Raw genomic sequence first — 22,367 nt, forward strand, 5'->3', positions numbered from 1 at the left:
CAGTAACTTCATCAAGGAAAAATTCCTACGCAGAAGATGTTGATGCATTGTGTCACTGTCGGAGTAAATAAATCTGCATAGACTACCAGCGTCCAGATGTGTGTGCTCTCTCTCTCTCTCTCTCTCTCTCTCTCTCTCTCTCTCTCTCTCTCTCTAAAAAACTGCATTAACCTTGAAGTCAATATGAATGCCGAAGAAGGCCAATTCGGTCTTTTGAGTATGTAAGACTCCATTATTACAGCATTCCAGTTTTTGAGGTCAGCCAACACTGCCGATACGAAACGAGGAAACTGCAAAGTCACCTGTGTACAAGAAATGAAAAAGTGCCCATGCAGTTGTGAGTATCAGTGTAGAGTGCAAAAGTATGGTTGTACCCACAATGTGATGCCCGTCAGAAGAGTGTACTTTCCGTCATTGTGATTCTCAAATTACTTAGGATCATATCAAGTAACTGCATGTCTGCCACGTAAGAGCACTTTCATTTCAGAATATTTTGGCCCAAATGTAGTACGACACTACATGATATTCAGATGCCCGTCAGTGAATGTGAATACATTTCGCAGGCTTATATTTATAGTCATAAAAGTTTGAAACTAAGTTCAGAAACACTTGACTGAAAAAGATCACCAGGAGACACAACCACTCAACACTCACACAGACATAATGGAAAAGGAGTTCTTAATTGGACACCTTTGTCAGAGCTGATGAAACTCGGATAACAGCGGGATTAGGAGGTACCAAGATGCCCGGACGGACCCGCAGGGCCTAAAATGAACAGCTTGCTGCAGTCGGCACCGACCCCATTCAGGTATAGTACATAACAGAATATCTTGCACGCGTACCTGTACCACAGGTATTTGAAAGCACTTCTGCTGTAACCTGATTATATGTACGTCTGCTTTGAGTCCGCTTAGAATGATAAATGTCGTCATATACAAGTCGTCAGTGAAAGCAGTGTGATCAGTCGAAGCTGCCAGGTGTGTTGCAAGAAGACTGAACTTGCAAAGAACTCCAGGCCAGGTGCCTGCTTACTTAGGACTGACACCATATTCATTTTGGGGTGGCTTATCCCACCGCTGGGACTGAGTATTTCAGGCGACCGTGCTCATGCGACACTGCGCCGACAAAATCATTTACAAGCAACAACATGAAATACAATTAAATTTAAAAAAACTGCCGCTGAGAATCTAGTGTCATTAAATTCAATTCGCCTTTCAGATTGTCTGTCAGTGAGTTTATCATTATGTCAGGTAACCGCCGCGCCGGCAGCGCGCTGACTGACCCCGGGGCTGCAGACATATGAACCGTGAAAACTACAGTTATATTATTTCGTTTTGCTGATAAACTGACGGTATTTTAAGCATGGCAAGGCGGTTGGGGCAGATGAAGCCTGCGGGAGGGGGTCTGAAGCCATGCAGCCTTAGTCACCGTTATGACTGACGGCCGCATCCACGCCGGTCCCGTTCAAGGCTCCCAAGTATTATCATATCAGTCCTTCAGGCTAGTCCTTAAGAGTCGCAACCTCAAGTTGTGCCTGTACTGAGAACATTAATATTCTCAAGTTCCCGTTCAACAGTATTCACTGAGTTGTCCATGCAATACTCAGTTAAACGCACGATCCTAGCAATATATTGCGACAACTGAACACTGAGCTCAAGTGTCCGCGGCCCCGATATCTAAAGTGGACTGGCTGGACACCGTACACTGACTTGAATATTACGGTCTTCGGGATAGTGAATGGGACAGACACTGACAGACTCACAACTTCTCATCCGTGAGGCTCGATTGATTGAGGACCCGTTATGTGTTCAGAACACTACTTCTCAGTGAGCGGGCTGGATTCAGTGATTGAGGACCCGTTATGTGTTCAGAACAACTTCTCGGTGAGGCTCGATTGATTGAGGACCCGTTACTATGTGTTCAGAACAACTTCTCAGTGAAGCTCGATTGATTGAGGATCCGTTATGTGTTCAGAACAACTTCTCAGTGAGGCTCGATTGATTGAGGATCTGTTATGTGTTCAGAACAACTTCTCAGTGAGGCTCGATTGATTGAGGATCCGTTATGTGTTCAGAACAACTTCTCAGTGAGGCTCGATTGATTGAGGATCCGTTATGTGTTTAGAACAACTTCTCACTGAGTGAGGCTCGATTGTTTCAGAACAACTTCTCAGCGAGGCTCGATTGATTGAGGCCGTTATGTGTTCAGAACAACTTCTCAGCGAGGCTCGGTTGATTGAGGCCGTTATGTGTTCAGAATGATACTGACACCCCGGGCCGGTCATATCCATTCCGCCGTGTTGGTCCACTACGCTCGGAGTAGCCTCCGCGGCGGGACAGCCGGTCTCAGTTCTGGCGTTGACCGACACTGGCACTGCTGTCTGACTGGTTTAGGCTACTTAGTTTCCGCATTGCCATTGGCCCTGGTCGTACAAGTTAGACTAAGATTTCAGTAATATGTTGAAACATAATCTGTAATTTCTTCTTGTTCTTAAGTCAGTCAGTTTGCCTGTTCAGTTGTCGGCGCCGCGATGCCAGTCACTGATGGACACTGTGCGGTTAGCCTGGCCTGGTGCGGGCTGCACTGAGGCTGACATAAATACATGTAAGAAGTTCAGTTTTCCGACCTGCTATAGGTCAACTTATAAAACATAAGACAGAAAAACATAATTGATTGTATTACAACCACGTGCAGTACACAGGAATGTTGCTTGGCTTGCCGGGGGTCCTGATTTGGCCTATTATGGTCCGCTGGACCCGAAAAGCAACAGCAAATAAATAAATAATGCTTGGCTTGAGTACACTGCGGCGCACACACACGCATGGACGCACGAACACACACACGCCCGCCCGCCAGCAGGCACCCACACAACAAACAACTTGACAAACTGAACTGACACTGACACGAAGGCATACACACACTGACGCACCCGCGCGCACACACATGACTCCGGCACACGCAAACAAACACACGTGTGTGTTGGTATTCAGTCTGTGTGAATAAACTGATGTGTTTGTGTTTAGGTTTGAACAAAAACAACACTTATCCGCGTGTGCGTTCGCGTGAGTGTTCGAGCGCGCATGCGCACACACACGTGTGTGGGTGTGTGGCGGTGTAAATTTGAGTCAGTGTTTGTGTGTGCGTGTGTCTTTGTCTCTGTGTCTGTTGTTTTGAAGCATGTGAGAAAGATGATAACTTCAGTTTAATATTTAATGACAGACAAACAGCGATCATCAAAGTGACAGTTGGCGTCCATTTCAGCACTGCGAAGCGCTCTTGCGTGACATCTTCGCGACTTTGTTTATCTGTGTATGGATGTGTGTGTGTGTGTGTGTGTGTGTGTGTGCGTGTATTTGTGTGCATGTGTCTGTAAATATGTGTTAAGGGAGGGGGGAAGAATGCGTTTGGCTTCATAGTACTTGCATACGAATCACTATCGCCAATCGATCGATGTTCACACAAAAAAGAAAAACAAAGCGCAGGATTTTTTTTCTAGTCATAGTCTGAGTCTGTTCGTGTAGACCCGACACTTGGCCACAAATAGCACCTGGTTTTCAAAGAAATCATAACGTCGATTTCGTGCGAATGAGCTTTTGCCAAACAACCCTTTTTAACACTAAGTGATCTATGCTCATTTGCTGGAGTATTAAACGCTTTGGCGAATAATTTTAATGTAATGATCTTGTTGAAAAATGAATTGCCTCCACAAGTGTCTTTACCTTGTTAAAAAAAAAAGAGCATCTTTACGATTTTTGTAGCGTGTCACATGAAGTGACACGTTTTGCATGCATTCACGACTCGCTTGACCCCTTCCCTGTATAACCCAATTTATGAAAAGTAAAAAACAAAAACGACTAAATACTATGCTGATGCACTAATCCTAGAGCCAGTAAAATGTCCTCCACGAATCTGTTTTTCTTTTTAATTTACCTTATCTGGTTCATATTTTACAATTTGAAAAATCACTTGCAACTGTGGGCGTGAAGGAAACTGTTCTTTCGCCGGGTACTGTACATGTGTTTATAATGCAGAATGCTGTCTTACAGGTGAAAGCAGGTATCTTAAAAATGCACAATTTGTGTGTGTGTTTGTTTGCGTGCGTGCTTGTGTGTGCGATGTCAACCTTTCGGGTGTTGAGGAGGAATATTTTTGCTTTCAAGCCCATGCTTCATTTAAGTTCCAATTTCAAAATATATGAAATAAGAGACAGAGAGTGCATGCAAGTTAGTTCCTGCAGTTAAAGGCACACTCCTTCATTGATAACATGTATCACTATCTCAAATATGGCCAGGCTCTTAAATGAGATAAAACCATCTCTTCAGTTTAAGACACAAACCAAAAATGAACAGCCTAGGTGCTCTCTGTCAACAGTGGACATTTTCTGACTAATTAATGTCATTAAAACAAACCAATGGCCTTCAAGAAATTATTTCAAACAAAATCCAAATCAGCACAAGTAGTCAAGGTATTGATTTTGAATGTGTCCAAGTGGAATAATGATCTTATCCTATATAACTAGGTTAGAGATTGCTTGGATCTCAATTGTTTTCATTAGAAGGAGTGAGCCTTTACCCACTGGAGCCTGTTGTGCACTTCACCCATAATCAGAGAGATATAGAGAAAAGACAACCTGGCAACACAACAAACAAGTTCAGTAAAACTGATTTAATAAGTAAAGCTTGCAAAACCTTTCTCTGACATGTTCATTTACCTGCCAAAAGTACCATGTTGAATAGACGAGTTAGAAGAAAAAAACGCTTTTAGGTTTGTATGTGTTGTGGAAGGGTGACCTTTTCTTGCAAAACCTATGACAAACAAAGGAGGGGCCAATCAATAGTGAGGGGTGTGTCACATGGACCAGAGCACATGTTTCCAACACACCCATCACTAGTGATTGGCCCCTCCAATGTTTGTCAGAAGTTTTGCAAGAAAAGGTCACTCTCCCACAACCGATACAAACCCGACATTTATTTTCGGAATTCGTCTATTTGACAGCAAAACTGAGAACAAATGTAAAGTGACTGACTTGGCAGGGGAATAACATTGGAAGTTTAATCAATCATACACACAGTCATTTGTATTACACGTACTCATATAGGCTGACACATAACTTTTCTGCCATCTCCAAACAACCATCCTTAATTTTTAAAGCAAAGAATTAACGTACAACTTGGTACACACAATATACAAAAGAACTTGATGTGTAGTCTTTTGCAAAACACAAAATGGATAAGCATGTGTCATAAACAGATGTTTTGATCAGTTGTCGTTTCTGCTTTAGGTAAAACTTATGTTGACAGGTTTCTTTTCTATGCCATAATGAGAGAGAACACCGACCTTCTCTTGTGCTCAAGGGAGATACATAGACATAATGTATTGAACAGAAAAAAATGTAATATTTCTTTCCGATGAAGTCTTTTGCGATTCTCAAAATGTGGCTAAAATAATTACATTGGAAATGATACAGGTCCTATAATGTACTTGTACTTGTACGACGATTTAGGTTAAAAACCTGTACGCCGATCCACAAAAGTAAGCTGCATACGCGGGGGGGCTAGTAGCAGCTTGGTGTGTAGACACTTGATGTGTCTTTCCAGTGGCTGTCCAGTCGTGCTTTAAAGCAGTTAACGCTATCAGCTGTCACAACATTGTCGGGCAGGGTGTTCCAGTCTAAGACAACTCTGTCTGCGAAGAAGGCACTCCTTACTTTCGACTTGGCAAAGTTTAAAACTGTTTCCTCTCATGTCCCTTTCAGTGGGTGGGGGTCTGTGTAGATTGGGTTTCTGGGTAATGTATATACCTTTGAGGTATTTAAAAGTGTCAATCATATCACCCCTGCGCCGACGATGCTGGAGACAAGGAATTCCCAGGATCCTAAGCCTTTCTGAGTATGACAGTTCCTTCAGACTTCCAATCATCCTTGTTGCCCTTCTCTGGACATTCTCTAGGTCCACATTATAATTAAGGAAAAATCAACAACAACCAAACATACTTGAGCCAATACAAGAAGTAGCCACGCTACTAGGTTTTAGTGTTAGTCTAAAAAGACAATATTCCATGAAAAAGTCTGAACAGATTTGGTGATTTACAATAATCATAGTCAACTGGTGCTCATGACTAAGATTATTGTAAATCACCAAATCTGTTCAGACTTTTTAGTTAGAGTGAACTATGAAGAAGAACAGTATTCTCCAGTAGTGTATTTTCACAAAACAACATTGGTACAACGTTCATAATTAGGTGTGAGTAAACTATACTGAAGGCATCAATAATGGGCAAAGGAAAAACTATAAGCATGTGCACATGAAGTAAACCAACAAAAACTCAGAAACATTTTGTAAAGCCTCTAAGTCGAATCAACCCCCCAAAAATAATCTCACAAGGATCCAAACTAATGTATAACACCTGCTGTAAATTGAAGTACATGTATGTACTTCAAAAGGACTGCCCAGAAGTCAATAAAGTGGTAATTTTCTCCCTTCAACAAGATACAAAGTCACAAAGATGACAGAAACTATGTGATGTCAAAATAACCACTGCATATATACAGTGGAGTCCGGGTACTCATAACATCTACAGTGCCATCTTTCTTCAAGAAAAAGGGGGAAATACATGTAGATGAATTGTGGAAATAACTTTTCTGGGTTGTATGGGTTGTAAAAGAGTGAGTACTCAAGAGTCTTCATTTTGCTCCGACAAATATTGACATGTGGTTCCTTTACACATGTATGAGACACACCCTCGCTAGTGACTGGCCTATGTCACATGGGGAAATATCTCACTTGACATTAGTGGCCAGTCACTAGTGAGAGGGTGTCTCTGAAACACGTGTACAGAAACATTCAGACAATAGAGTTACATGGAGAAACCTTTCCAACTTTTTACAGTAAATGCATGGGGTATTAAAATTCAAAACTCAGAAGTGTATTCAGCTTCTGCTACATTGCCAAGCTTGCCACAGAGATAAAATAGTTGCACCTGCCATATGAGAACAGCCTATGATAAGACGAAACCTTGCAATAAAGGACTGGACACCTGAATTCCCTTTTTTGGTTATCTTCAGTAACATTATACATGTCATGACAGGCCGCCTGCAATGTAGGGACATTTTTGGCTGGACCATAGGGGTGTTTTTTCATGGCAAGTACCACTGTGATATTCCGGTACAGAGATGTTTGGAAAGTATTTATGCTGCACTCCTAGCCATGAAGGACACTTTGGAGATCAAGGTGTACTTATTCTTCTTCTTCTTGTCGATCACTCAGATCAAGGTGTACTAAAAAATGTGAGAAAAAAAATGGAAAAATTTTTTTACAAGAGAAAGTTTAGACACAGAAAAGCAGGGTTTATTTATTTTTAGATCAAGGTGTACTAAAAATAAATAAACCCTGCTTTTCTGTGTCTAAACTTTCCCTTGTGACAATTTTTTCACACGGGAAAGAAGATATTACACTCTCATACATAAATAAATTCAGTTTTCTGGGGAACACAAGAAGAGAGTAAAGACATCTGTTAGGGGAGGAGATCAATTCTATGGTGGTCTCAGAAAGCTAGGTTCTATTGTACATTTATTTAGACCACTGTGTGAAATCAAATAAGAAGCTGTATATCAATATACATCACTTGAAAATCCCCCCAAAAGACAAAGTTTGAACTAACATGTCCATAAAAGCTGCAAAATACACCACGAACATATAGAGTTAGACAATAGAATTGATGAAAAATGTACAGTGAGTGTTTACCAAACTGTATCTTCCCTTGTTTGTCCATAGTAGTCCTCTATGGCTCTTAAAATAAAACAGTGAACATGTCTGAGGGCTTTAACATCAATCTTCACAGCTACTGCCTGGTGGTGATACTAGAACTTCCTGTGTTGATGTCTTTTTATCCCAGCCTTGTTGTGCCTTGATTGGAAGACAGTATCACAAGTAGTGGCCACCATCGGACAAAACACTGTCTGTCTTGCACTGGAAAAAACAAAACATTCTGGAATTACAAAGATATAAAAACTTTTTCAAACAAACCCGAAGGTTTGTTGTACTGTATTGAGCTCCCTACATTCGCTCAAAGGGAACACACTATCATTCATTTATAAACAAATAACCACACACACACACACACACACACACACACACAAACAAATAGCACACACCCAAAAACATAACTTTCACAACCAGACTGGAGAACACACAACCCTTATCTCAAATTTTCTTCCTGCAATAGAAAGTGAAGGCTGGAGCTCATACAGTGTATTGCTAACAGTAACACACAACCATAAGTAATTTTGCTGTTCAAACGGTCATTGTAAAGCATGAATGAATTAACTCAACATAAACTTAGAGACACAAGTAATATTATATTGCTGTGTGTGTAAAACAGCGTTTGAGCTATTGTTTAGGCTAGCATGTACGTTTTAACTTATACAGTACCAGAAGGTGCACAAAATACCGAACCATTTACCATTCCAGCAAGAGTTTTCTAATAGACGATGTTCAGAAATAACTTTCAGGATTTTCAGGTCTATTGCTATTAGAGTAAGACTAAGAGCCTCTTTTAAGTGGTCAAGCTTTTCAAACTTAGACGAAACAAGTATTAAGCTTCTGAACAGGTTTATCCTGTGATCGGGACTAACAACTAACTCTGATGTGTATGTTATGCAGCGTGTGCACAATACTATGCCACTTTCTGTAAATGATCAACGTTCACAAGTTTATCAGAGTTCCCGATGATTGCTGGCCTATGTGCTATAGTGATCCCTCTCAACATGTTCTGATTGATGTGACGTGAGTTTCATAAAACACATGTGCTTAGAGAACACTTCCACTGATCTGCAAACAATCGGCTCTGATGTGCATAGTTTTGAAAGAAAAGGGTATTATAATATAATTATATATGAGCGCCGACTGCATAACATACATATTAGAGTTATTTGTTTGTTCTGATCGCAGGATAAAGCTGATAAGAAGTGTGGTGCATTCTTCGCCTTGTTTTGAAAAGCTTGTCCTTGTAAAATGAGCTCTTCATCTACCACACCGACCAAACATCGGGACAAAAGTTATTTCCGTAAGACGTCTATTCACAGTTATCTTCAAACAGGGGAGGGTAGCGAAAGGGGTAAACAAAATCCCAGGACCACTTAACTTCTACAAACTTAAAAACATACCTGAGTTCTTCCGGAGGCGGCCACCATTTTGACCCTTGTGAGTTGTCCCTCTTCTCTTACTCCAACAGCTTGTCTGTCATCAGTTTCTTGATGAACAATGGAAATAAATTAGAAATCAGTTGCAAAGTTACATAAGTCAAAACGTTTTAGCGACAAAACAATGATAACTGTTCACAACCACACACTGTTGACTGTACTTAAAGCTGTCGTCTATCTACGACTATACGTGGCTCCATGTTTGAAAAGATAGGGCTTAGAAGCATGTACCGAACTCAGTACAGTGAAGGCGGCCTGAAACCTTGACAGATTCATTTAACGCTTGACTTTTGCTGTGATAACTTCCTGTTTGCTCCCTCTATATTCAAGAGGCACCAAAGGGAACAAATACGCCTTGGTGGAGATTCAAACTCAGGAACTCATGATTTCAGGGCTGATGTTCTAACCACTTTATACTACTGCGCCAATTATGACAAGCGCTGAACAATTTATACATTTTATGTTATTTTTGGAGCAGCATCTATTTCATACCTTTATCCATCAATTGCTCAGGAGTGAATTTAACTACTTCTTGGATAGCTATACTTGAACTGCACAGAGATTTGGAGAGATTAAATCAATAAATTACTGTTCTTCTACTTAACTTGTATGTTGTAAATAGATATCACATTCACAGCCATCACATCGCGTGAATGTCGTGTAGCATGGTATTGGTAACATAAAACATGTGCTGTAATTTCGTGAAACATGTTTGCAAAATAACGGCGAAGTTTACAGACAATTTTGACGCTATTGCAATGCATGAATCATTGAATGGTATTAATTCCACCTTAGCATAGAAACAAATTGTAACTTTTGCATCTTTGTTAAAACTGATGGAGTGGCCTAGCGGTCATGACATCCCCCCGAAATCTTGAGGTCCGAATCTGGTATACTATGAGTAGCAACAAGAATAATGTGTATGCTTCCTTTGACCCTAGCCTGTTTATTGCAAACCTAAACCGATTAGTAGTGGTGACAGACAGGGCTGGATTTAACACAGATGAATATATGTGTGAGTTATTAATGTAATGGTCAACAAGTTACCATACTTTTTTAAATGGAAGAAGAGCATTATCACATTGTTGGCAGCATTGTGCAAAATACCCATACCATTCTGGATTATTGAATTGATTGACCCCAACATGGACCAAAACTCGTTAACATTATTAAATAACAATCACTCTGTAATGATTAACAACTTTTGGTTACATTTTCAAATGTTACTACATGTAGTCAGAAAGAGGTGTACACCACTGTATAGAATTAGAAGAGTATTACTATTACTAAGTTGCAAACCCCACTTTTATAAAGTAATTGCTAGAGAGAATTTCAAACACCACCAGAATAATGTAATGAACATCGGGTTTTCTTTTCAGATCTCCTGGATTTATAAACAAAAGCTGCTAATTCAAAACCTACAACTCATCCAAAGATGGAAAAAAAACATGGTTCGAGATTAGCATTGCGATAATCCTTTAAAATAACACAGCTTAAGATTTGAAATACATACTAACCAAGCCTATGTATACAACTGCTTGTTGTACTACTATGGTCACAAAACTGCCATTGCCAGGGAATGCTAAAACAGATAAAGGCGATGGATATAGCTTTCTGTCAGCACATTGAATAACAGTGAAAATGAAATTAAGGGATGTCTGGCTGACGGTAACAATAGCAACCACAGTCAGCATTAACCGGAAAGATTTGTGTGTGTAGCCAAGCCTAATGATATTCACCTGTTTTTGCATGATGAAGGAGTGGTATATGCAGAAATTCCAGCAGCGGACCCAGGTATCCTAGACTGGTCAGGCTCTGAATGTACTCTTGCCATAGAACTTCTTTGTGAGAGGCACCCACCAATAAGTCCTCGGACCTGAAAACAACACATAAAATACAGGATAAGAATAAGGATAAGGTGTGATAATTGATATAGTCCTGTGAGGTCAACCTCATGGCAATCCGGGTTGCTTTCTCTCTGGGGAAAGTGAACCGCCATACACTGAGTCAATAACACTGATACAGTACACTACAACATTTTTTTCTACAATCTTTTTTACCGTTATTTCCACTTTGTGATTCATGCGATCTTATGCATGACTCCTGATAATGTCGTCTGGCGTCGGCAACACTTCCATATCAATATTAAAGCTTTGAAAACATTGTTATCTTTTGACCTAACCGGTTTTTTTTAATATTCCTAGCAGTAGCAACCTCCTTGCGGAAACTTCCAGCCTGCCCTACTGATGTCGTTAATGCATCACGTTCAAGTTCAGGCCAGTCCACCTCCTCCAAATGTTTTGCAACCCTTCAATGGCTTCATTCAGTCCTTTCATTTTTCTGAGATGTTGAATTGGCAAAATGGTCTTATTTTAGGGTGTGGCACAAAGTGAAGCACTGGGAATCTCGCCATGACCCATTTCCAAAAGAAAGATAAAGCAAACATTTACTTGAATCAAACCATTTAGGAACTGTGGGATTCATGGGGGTTTATCCATTTGAGAACAAATCTGTTACTTCCCTTGCCAAGTAACATTTCCCTTTATTTTCCTTTTTAAAATTTTGTTTAAATAGAAATTATCAAAATAGAAAGAGGTTTTTAATATGTACAGAATAAAAAAAACGGAGGAATGTTAGCGTAAAGAAGGAATTTCCATAGAAACGAGTTTTCACTGGTATGTAAATTGATTTAAAGAAAAACTCTGAAAGGGGTGTGTGTGTGTGCCTGTATGCATGATCTGTTGGCAGGTCCAGATTAAAAAACAAATTGAAAAAATAAAATCTGTGCAATCTTGCATATTAGCAAGATCTAGATCAGCACTTTCCAGGACGTGTACGGGTAATGTGATCAAATGTAGTTTTTACATCACGCGTTTGCCAAGATCTGCAGTCTTGGTGGGAGCAAAACAACACATGCCTTTGGAACATTGGAGAAACAAGAAGAGCAAACGCTCGATCGAGTCACTTTCGCAGTTCTGAATATTATATGAGGCATCAGATGGACAGGAAGAAATTGCTATTCACAACACAATGAGTCACGTTCACATAAAATTTGAGCCCGGTCACTTTTATAGTTTCCGAGAAAAGCCCAACGTTAAGTTGTGTGTTGCCGAACAGAAAAGGCTAGTTATCTCCCTTGTTTTTCTGATAACGTTCGTAAAAGGCTACAGATGTAAATACTTTGATGTAAAGAATAATCCTACAAAGTTTCAATCACATCCGATGAACTTTGTCAAAGATATAAAATGTCTAATTTTTCCTTTGACGCTGACCTGTGACCTTGAAAAAGGTCAAAGGTCAACGAAACCATCGTTAAAGTGTAGAGGTCATTGGAGGTCACGACTAAACAAAATATGAGCCCGATCGCTTTGATAGTTTCCGAGAAAAGTCCAACGTTAAGGCCGGCCGGACAGACTAACACTGACCGATTACATAGTCACTTTTTCTCAAGTGACTCAAAAAGTGAGTCACGGGTGACGCAATATCTACACGTACAGGCCTTTGCTACACGTTCGACCACCCAGAACACTGTATTCTGGGAATGGGAGTATCTTTCATGAATAATATTGTACACAGCAACAACAACAAAACTGACCGAATTTAGTACATGTTTTGTATTGCGAGTAACCAATAATCATTATAACCCAAGTTTAACTGAATAAATATTATTTGAACATACAAGCCAGGACCCCCTTTCGAACTGTGCACTACCCTACTGAACTGCGTTCAACATTATGATCGCTTTGCGTGTGCCACTTGTAGGAGCTAGCTCATTCAAACAGTTTTCAAAAGTGACTTACACGGGCGGAATCTCACTGAATGAAGGGACGGTTTTATGGAAGACTTTGGTCTACTTGGTAGATTGTTCTATTTGATTTTTGTACCTCGATTTTGTTTTTCTCGGAAAAGGAATTCTGTTCTCTCTGAAATGTGTAGCTTTTCTCGGAAATCCTGGGATCCGAGGAGAATTTATCTATGAAAAAAACAAAAACAAAAAAGGGTAGTAAAGACCATCAAATTGTACTCACTTGATAAAGTGTTGTTAGTCCTAAGTTTTCAAGTGATGGCTGGCTTTCTGATTCTTGTAAGTTGTATTGAATCTTGGTCTCTGTCCCATACATCTCTTGCGGTGACAGCGGCAGCATGAATCAAACTGCACATTGAGAGTCCACACACACTAAAAATAAAGAGTAGCAAAATGGTTAACCAGGAATAGTCGAATCATGATGGTTAGTGAATTCCCAGACATGCATTCAATACAATGATCATAAAAGTATAACGTATAAGATGTCAACATGTATAATACATACATTACATGTGACCTGGGGTGAGGTGCAAAAAGCCAGACTCTGAGCCACCGAACTGGGTGGAAATCGCACGCGGGGTCTGACTGGTTGAAATCACAACAAATCTTAATTTCAACCAATCCAACCCTGCGACTGTGTAACACCAAGTTTTACACCCTGCACCTCAGCCCAGGAAACCTGATTATCAAATACCTGAAGTGTGTTAATGTTAGTTGTTACTCTGTGTGTGGTCATTGAGCGAGTCGTACTCATAGACTGGGTGTTTGTTATGTCATTGTCCATTCAGTCACAACTTTGACACCCAGCCAAGACTCAGTCACTGAGTCAGTCAAGGCTATTCAAGACTCTCACTCTCAGCTATGTCATGTGTTTCTGTGTGCATGCAGACCTTTGACAGTTTGAGCATGTTCATGTGCTTGCACATGTATGTGTGTGCACAACTGCATAAGACTAAGATTTGTAACTGTAAGACTGTGTATTTTCAAGGATTGTTGCGTTTGTGCATCTATTTGTTCTTTATTGTTCCCATGATAATTAATGCCTATGTGTTCTAGTGTGCGTGTGTTTGCTGGCTTTCAACTTTTAATCATACATCATTACATGTGCAAGTGCCACCTTTTGTTTGTGTGTGTGTGAGTGTGTACTTTTTTGTGCTTGTTTGTGTGTGTACATGTATGTGTTCATGCATGTGTCATTGTGCAATGTGTGTGCACAAGCTAACAAAAGGTATTTTTGTGCGAGACTTTGTGTGGTTATCAGTTTGACTGTTTGTCACTGGTGCCTGTTTTAAATCTCTTTCTCACCATCAAATGACTGTACTTGTTTTCAAAATAAATTGGTAAATTTGCAGCTCGTACATTATAACTTGACAGTAAAAGAATTGTTCAAATCAGAGGATAGCATTCAGAATCACTCAATCAGTCAGTGGCTAGTCAATGCCACCCTAAATAGACTCAGCTTGGCTCAAGTAAGTCGCAACTGGTCACCAGTTATCGAACAGCACAGCGATCAGTATCACCATCACCAATCAAAGCAGTGCAGACAGTATTCAGTATCACTGCTCCTTTCTTTGCTGCATGCTCATTGGCTCGGCTCCTTTTGCTTTAACTCCAAATAAGGCCCCCCCCCCCCCCCAATAAAAAAAAGGTGTGGTTAACTGAAGGTAACATAGCCCCAAAAAATATGGTAGGAAGCTAGGCAATCACTTTTTTTTAAAATGTGTACAAATTAAACCTACTTGACAGGGAAATAAGTGTGCGACTCGAGCGCTTTCGCTGCGTTTTCTGCACTCGTTTTCTTGTTTTCTTGGTTTTTTTGACAAATGAATTAAAAAGTTATAGGGTCGGCCCCCAAAAATAGGGTAGGTCGGGTTACCGTAACCACACCTATTTGTTTTTTTAGGCCTACTTAATGTGATGGGCGCTGCCTAGCTGTCAATTGCTGTGGACATCCATCCCCCCCCCCCCCCCCCTTGATTGCTGGGCCAACCCCCCTCACCTCAGACAAAGGGGGACTGATCATAGTCAGTCGGGGCTAACAAATAGTAACATGACATTGACAGCTGCGGGTTCGGGTTTGGGGATGCAGGTGCGGTAGGGAGGCAGAGTGGTTAATGTTAGCCAGCAAAAAAAACTGAGAAGCAAGGAAAGGGGGTATTGGGGGAGGTGTGACCGTAGACATGAATACACTGTTGTCTGCAGTCTGCTTTGATTGGAATGCCGGGCCGGTGTTCGATCTTGGGTAGTCTATCCTCCTAAAATACTGAAGACCATCATCACCGGAACCACCATCACCCAAGCGTAGCAGATTCATCACCATGCTGATGTTGGCTACCTACCAGTACCACCAAGAAAGAAAGACCACGGATGACTTCTAACACACACATGATGAAACCATGCTAAAAGTGACCTCTTGAAAGCCGACTTACCATGCCCCAGGAGATTGTTCAAGTTACTTGCTGCCCGCCACGTCGCTGTAATTCGTGGAAAATCCTTCTTATGCAGAAAGTTCCACGTGAAGCTTGGTGGCCGCCATTTTGGTTCGGAATCCCGCTGACGATTGAAAGTCGTGAAGTTGAAATTTATCCTATTTGTGTTGATTTATCCTGAAAGCGACGTGTTTCACACAATAATCCATTGTTGTTATGTCTACACTGTTCAGATTCTATTACTTAATGTCACTGGTTATTAGTCGCAGTGGAATCGACGAACTGCTGATCACGACAATCTGTCACCAGTGATAAGCGATCATCATGATTGGATCGATTGTTTTTGATTGGCTGATCGCTTGTTCGCTCCTATCGACCGAACGATATGCCTACTAAACCTGATTGGCTGTCGTTGTGATAGCTGCGATCGTTACCAGTACTATCCCCTGGGGGGTAGGGTGTGTTGCTGAGGCTGCTGCGCAGCACGAGATATTTACGAGTTGGCTTCGATAGTAGCAGTGTGCAATGGGTGTATAAAACTGTACCTAAGGGGATATATTAACGATTGGCTGTAGCTTTCGAACACAGAAAAAATTATTTCAGTATTGCAAAGTGGTGTTGATAGTGTCGAATGTAAACAGAACAGTCTCAAACGCCATCTTTGGTTTACGAAACGTCACGAAATGACGTCAACGGTCTAAAAATAGCCCAAGTCCTGGAGAACTGTTGCTAAACAATGCAATAAAGAATTAATTATTTCTCGTAATTGGTAAGGACTTCAAACCTAACACTTTGCAGGAAGCTTAAATTATACATCCCCGCAACGATGGGAAAAGCCCTGGAAGTAATTAAACTAATTAAATAGGACTATGTCAGCCTTTAACAGCACGTTTCATGTTTATGACATTCGTCGTCTTCGATGCATATAGGCCTACGTCACAACAATTGTAAACGTTTTCATATTGAATAAGCGGCACTTTTTTTTTTTTAAGAGTGTATAGAGCTGTTCCTTTTGACTTGATCTTTTCAGCTTAATTTTGATTCGCTCTTTTAATAATCATGTTGATGTCATCCGTCGTCTCTAGCTCGCCATTTCCCGCGTTTTTTGGAATATGTGTGTACTACATTGGGGTGTGCACGTTACAGATCCCACGATTGACAAAAGGGTCTTTCCTGGCAAAATTGTATAGGCATAGATAAAAAATGTCCACCAAATACCCGTGTGACTTGCAGTAAAAGGCCGTGAAAAGTAAATATTCGCCGTAATGGCTTGAGATTTACTGGCCGATGTGAATGCGTGATATATTGTGTAAAAAATTCCATCTCACACGTCGGAAATTAATATGTAAAGCGCTTAGAGAACGTCAAGCGCTATATAAATCTCCCATATCTATACATCTATCTATACATATAAATAAAAGAGAGTGTCTGTCTGTCTGTGTGTGTGTGTGTGTCTGTCTGTCTGTGGTCGCCATACCTCAGAGATGGCAAAAGATAAGCACAAGATATTTTGCATGCACACTGCCCTGGACCCACAAATGTGCACCTGGGTTTTAGTTTCTCCAGACATTGTTTCCTTCCTCGAATAATTACCCTCCCCATCTATCAATACAGTCTATATAGTGCAAAAGAGGCAAGTCATGGTTTGTCACCCACGGAAGGGAGGTAACTCTCATCAAACCAGTATACCGTGTCATTCTCAAGGGTTACCCCCCGCCCGCTATCATCCCGCCCCCCCCCCCCCCCCCCCCCACACACACACACACACACACACACTAACCCTGCCCCCTGCTCCCCCTCCCTGCCTTCCAGATCATCGCGAATAATGTTTACGAAACGATCGCCTTGGTGAAAGATCACGAGAATGTACAGATTTCTCTCCCCTGTTCAGTCAAAAAGGTATGACGCGCTCACTCATGAGGTATGCGTGCTTTGATCAGACGGTAACTACAGTGGGTGTGAGAAGGGGGTAAACAAATCACGAAGAACACGTTGAACCAAATAGAAACTTGCCTTGCCTATACATCCAAATGTATGAGCTCACACTGTCATTTTTGAGTCACTTGAGAAAAAGTGACTCTATGTAATCGGTCAGTGTTAGTCTGTCCGGCCGGCCGTCCGGCCGGCCGTCCGTAGACACCACCTTAACGTTGGACTTTTCTCGGAAACTATCAAAGCGATCGGGCTCATATTTTGTTTAGTCGTGACCTCCAATGACCTCTACACTTTAACGATGGTTTCGTTGACCTTTGACCTTTTTCAAGGTCACAGGTCAGCGTCAAAGGAAAAATTAGACATTTTATATCTTTGACAAACTTTTCTCGGAAACTATCAAAGCGATCGGGCTCATATTTTGTTTAGTCGTGACCTCCAATGACCTCTACACTTTAACGATGGTTTCGTTGACCTTTGACCTTTTTCAAGGTCACAGGTCAGCGTCAAAGGAAAAATTAGACATTTTATATCTTTGACAAAGTTCATCGGATGTGATTGAAACTTTGTAGGATTATTCTTTACATCAAAGTATTTACATCTGTAGCCTTTTACGAACGTTATCAGAAAAACAAGGGAGATAACTAGCCTTTTCTGTTCGGCAACACAACTTAACGTTGGGCTTTTCTCGGAAACTATAAAAGTGACCGGGCTCAAATTTTATGTGAACGTGACTCATTGTGTTGTGAATAGCAATTTCTTCCTGTCCATCTGATGCCTCATATAATATTCAGAACTGCGAAAGTGACTCGATCGAGCGTTTGCTCTTCTTGTTCTTATCCACATTGGAATAAGATTCGAGAGGTTGAATAAGGTTCGAATAAGATGAAATTGTTTTTATATCGATTTCGGAAATTTAATTTTAATCATAATTGTTATATTTTTTAATGTTAAGAGCTTGTTTTTAATCCGAATATAACATATTTATATGTTTTTGGAATCAGAAAATGATGAAGAATAAGATAAACGTAATTTTGGATCGTTTTATACAAAAAATATTTTAATTACAATTTTCGGATTTTTAATGACCAAAGTCATTGATTAATTTTTAAGCCTCCAAGCTGAAATGCAATACCAAAGTCCGGCCTTTGTCGAAGATTGCTTGGCCAAAATTTCAATCAATTTTAATGAAAAACAGTGCCGCCTCAACTTTTACAAAAATCCGGATATGACATCATCATAGAAATTTATCAATCAAAAAAATGAAAAACTCTTTTCGGGATATCATACCCAGGAACTCTCATATCAAATTTCATAAAGATCGGTCCAGCACACACACACACACATACACCACGACCCTCGTCTCGATTCCCCCTCTACGTTAAAACATTTAGTCAAAACTTGACTAAATGTAAAAAATAAAAGTAAATAAATAATGTTTAGAAACAATTAATTACACAAAATTAATTGAATAAATTAAGAATTTTTTTTTTAAATTGACCGAGCTCTATACACGTGGTGACATGGTAGACAAACAAACACCTAAAACCCGGACAAACAGGCAGAGCAAATCCAGTAAGCACCCTTTACAAGGCGGCTTAATAATCCAACGCATGTTCGCATGCTGTCAGAGATCGAACGAGACCCGAAGGGAAGTAACTCATTACCGCCTCTTTCCAAGGTAAATGACGTACACAGTTTTGCGTCACTTCACCTTCACAGTACCAATGATATTACTCAGGAACGGCCCATACTTTCTAAAGAAATATTCAACCTAAAAAGTATCCTTCTACACAACCCACGCCATCCAAATAGAAACAAGAAAGGGAGGTAACTCATTCCATAAAAACCATGTAATTAGGAATTGAATATATATTGTGACACTCTCAGTGGGCAGCACATGCCTTCAAATGCTTTTGAGGCCACCCCGGGCGAAGCCGGGCCCTGAATCTCTACTATCTTGTAACAAAAAACAAAGCCTATTCCTAACAATTTCACAAAATTTGAGCTTAATTGACCCAGAAATACAAGTCTTACCCGACAAACACCGACCGACTGACCGCCCGCCTGCCTCAAACAAACAAACAAACAGACAGAGCAAATCCAGTAAGCCCCATTATTCTAATGGCGGCTTAAATATAAAAATTTCCGAATAAATGGCTCTGTTACTATTCCTTGTGTTTTGCGTTTTGTTTCACTAGCTTAGCGCAATAATGCCTGGTAAAATCTAAAACTAAAACCAACAAATAGAAATTCTTCTACACGGATGCATTTTTTTGAATAAAAAGGCGATGGCGAAGTTAGAAAAAGGTCACTTGTGTGGTAGCTTCTACGATTAGTGTCAGCCCCTAATGACGATATTAATTGGAGTGGCTTGTCAAATTCACGGTGCTGTAGGTGTCCCATACTTTGCGGAGACATGTTTTTGTTTTATTGCTATTAATTCGTATTCATGATTAGATTATTGTGTTCATTACAAGAGTGTGTGTGTGTGTGTGTGTGTGTGTGTGTGTGTGTGTGTGTGTGTGTGTGCGTGCGTGCGTGCGTGGGCACTCTGAGTGCGCTCTCTCTCTCTCTCTCTCTCTCTCTCTCTCTCTCTCTCTCTCTCTCTCTCTCTCTCTCTCTCTCTCTCTCTCTCTCTCTCTCTCTCTGTGTGTGTGTACATGAGTATCTGTCTGTCTGTCTGTCTATGTGCGTGTGTATGTGTGTGTGTGTGCGTGTGCGTGTGTGGGTTTTGTGTGTGTGTGTTGTCTCTCTTTTGCACATCGAATAAAATGTCAAAATACCATTAAGGACCACTCGAATTCTTGCTTTCTATTTTTTCAATTATGTAGAACAAAAAAAGGTAAATCACTAATAAACACTCACCCAAATATCACAAGAATGAAACGTAGCGTCAACAATAGTAACATGCCTTGTACTTCTAGGCGAAAGGAACACAAACTGAGATGATATTGAAGAAAAAAACAAGCAATATTTAGATGGAGAAAATAAAATAATTTGGACTAAACAAAGTGCTATTTCAGTTGCTGCTTGAAAGGTCGCTCGCTTGTTACATACAATACGAATCTGTCCACTCAGTGTATTACACCTGGAAGCTTGTGCGTTTATATATCCAATCGCACACAATATATACTCTACAGTTTCTTGTTAACCAGCATACGGAGAAGTTCCTGCAGTTCACGGGCTGCGGCAGGAGTACTCTCAGACGGAGACTCTCCTGCGATGTCAGAACCATCTCCTTCCGTGCTGCTTGTTACTTCTCCTGGGCTGTTGTCCCTCTCAGCGGGTGGAGTTGTGTCCCCTGGTGTAGCAGTGCTCTCTTTCCCCTTCTGTTCGTCCACAAGCTTCCTGGCCTGGTCCACTAGACTCCTGATGACTTCAAACATGGCGTCGTCGCGGTGTTCCTCGGGAACGGCCTCTTCTAGGAGCTCCAGCTTCTTCTTGAGGAAGCGGACGAGTCTTTCCAGGCTTCTGGTTTGCTTCTTGGTCGCTCGTTTCTGTTGACGCTCTTCTGGACTCATCATGTTCTTCTTGCCACCTTGCTTACGGTTCTTCCGTCTCTCCTCACGATCCCTGCGCCTCTCCTCGCGGCTTTTGGTCTTGCTCTTTCCGTACCTTCCCGGGCCTCTTCCTCTCGCTACCTTGTCTCTCTTGCCCCGCGTTCGTTCTCGGGCGTCTTCCATTTCTTCCTCTGCCTCCTCCGTCACTTCCTCTATCTCCTCCACCTCCCTTTCAGCCTCCTCTTCCAGTCGTTCTTCGGCCTGTTCTGTGTTTTCCTCCAGGATCTCTTCAGTCCTCTCTGCAGCCTCTTCCAGGGCGTCTTCTGCAGCGTCAACAGCCTCGTCCACCACCTCCGCGGGGTGTTCAGTGCCGACAGGGTGTTCTGCTGGCGTCTCACGGGGAGTTGTTGCGTCACCAGCGTTGGCGGTGATCACTGAAGCTTCAAACTCCGTTGTGGAAGCTGTACCCCCGGTACCAAATTCTCTGGGTGATTCAGCTGGGTTGCTGACGTCTCCAGCGTTAGCCGGGTGTAATGGTACTCCTCCCTGGGCTGCAGAACGATCAGCGTTGGCGGGAGGTGTTTGAAGTTGCGGGGAACGTTGTCCAGCACTCCCTCTCTCACTGTCCACCGCCCGCTCCAGCTCCCTGAGCTCTCTGACCAGGTCCTCGGCAACACTGCGCCGCTCTCCGCTTTCTGCACACACCGCCACACCGAGAACCAGCAGTCCCCACACCCCCAACACCCTTTGTATCCTGCATGCTGTCTTGGAAACGTCGGTGTCCCGAATCATCGTGTGTCTTTGAATGGGGATACGCGGCAGGGAATACTCTCTAGAACGTCCTAACTTTTCCCGCAAAATGCTGTCGTAAGTCTTGAGAGATCGTGTAGTTCAGTCAAGTTGTGCCCGGCACACGTTTGCAGAACAGCAAAGACAGACCAGTCAATTGAGCTAACTATTGAATCACAGTGCCGTAACATAACGAGGGCTACGATGCAGTTCTGTCACAGTCACTTGGGCACTAAAAGGAAAAAACGGCACCCCTGCACTTGCACACTTGCTAACACACTGTAGCCTACTTAAGAAGACGCTATTGTGTTCTTCACCGCCTTCGGAATCAAAGGCTGCGGCAAAGGCTATTGAATCTTTCAAACCCGTGTTAAAGCCGATCACAGCCGTTCACACAACCGCTGCCTTCCTCTGCATAAAGTGCACAGGCTGAGACGCTTCAGTTTCCAAACGAGAAATTCAGTATTTGCACATTAACCCACAGCCATCTTGTCTGATCTGGAGTGAGATTGATGTTTGTTGCTGTTTTATACCCTGGGCAACAGGCACGCACAAAGCGGCGGATGGAAGAACAAGCTACAATTTTCGAAAGAATAGTTCATTCACAAGGCAGTGTTTCTCCTGCACCGCGTCACACTGTCAGAGTGTGTAGGATATTATTCATGTGGTTTTATTGACGGACATGAAATTGTGTACGTGTGACACTATCG

At 41.6% G+C, this 22,367-nt stretch overlaps 1 protein-coding gene and 1 long non-coding RNA gene across 5 annotated transcripts; both read right to left on the reverse strand.

Moving 5' to 3' along the window:
• Positions 1 to 4,646: 4,646 nt before the first annotated feature.
• LOC138959687 (uncharacterized) lies at positions 4,647 to 15,932 on the reverse strand. 4 transcript variants are annotated; one of them, XR_011453774.1, is made up of 5 exons: positions 15,434 to 15,932; positions 13,228 to 13,352; positions 10,939 to 11,075; positions 9,164 to 9,249; positions 4,647 to 7,967 (listed from the first exon to the last, which is right to left on the reverse strand). It is a non-coding gene; the product is annotated as an uncharacterized lncRNA (long non-coding RNA). The 4 variants fall into 4 exon arrangements; XR_011453773.1 differs by lacking the exon at positions 15,434 to 15,932 and having other exon boundaries at positions 13,228 to 14,595; XR_011453775.1 differs by lacking the exons at positions 13,228 to 13,352; positions 15,434 to 15,932 and adding an exon at positions 11,414 to 11,624.
• Positions 15,933 to 20,502: 4,570 nt separating this feature from the next.
• LOC138954024 (uncharacterized) lies at positions 20,503 to 21,660 on the reverse strand. Its single transcript, XM_070326020.1, has one exon. It carries the CDS (start codon positions 21,658 to 21,660, stop codon positions 20,503 to 20,505), a length of 1,158 nt encoding a protein of 385 aa, XP_070182121.1.
• Positions 21,661 to 22,367: the final 707 nt, after the last annotated feature.

This window comes from Littorina saxatilis, linkage group LG2 (assembly GCF_037325665.1).
Source record: "Littorina saxatilis isolate snail1 linkage group LG2, US_GU_Lsax_2.0, whole genome shotgun sequence".
Classification (NCBI taxonomy): domain Eukaryota; kingdom Metazoa; phylum Mollusca; class Gastropoda; order Littorinimorpha; family Littorinidae; genus Littorina; species Littorina saxatilis.

Bases quoted from the DNA above. Each gene is read 5' to 3' on its own strand.
- LOC138954024 (XM_070326020.1), bottom strand. From the start codon at position 21,660: ATGATTCGGGACACCGACGTTTCCAAGACAGCATGCAGGATACAAAGG.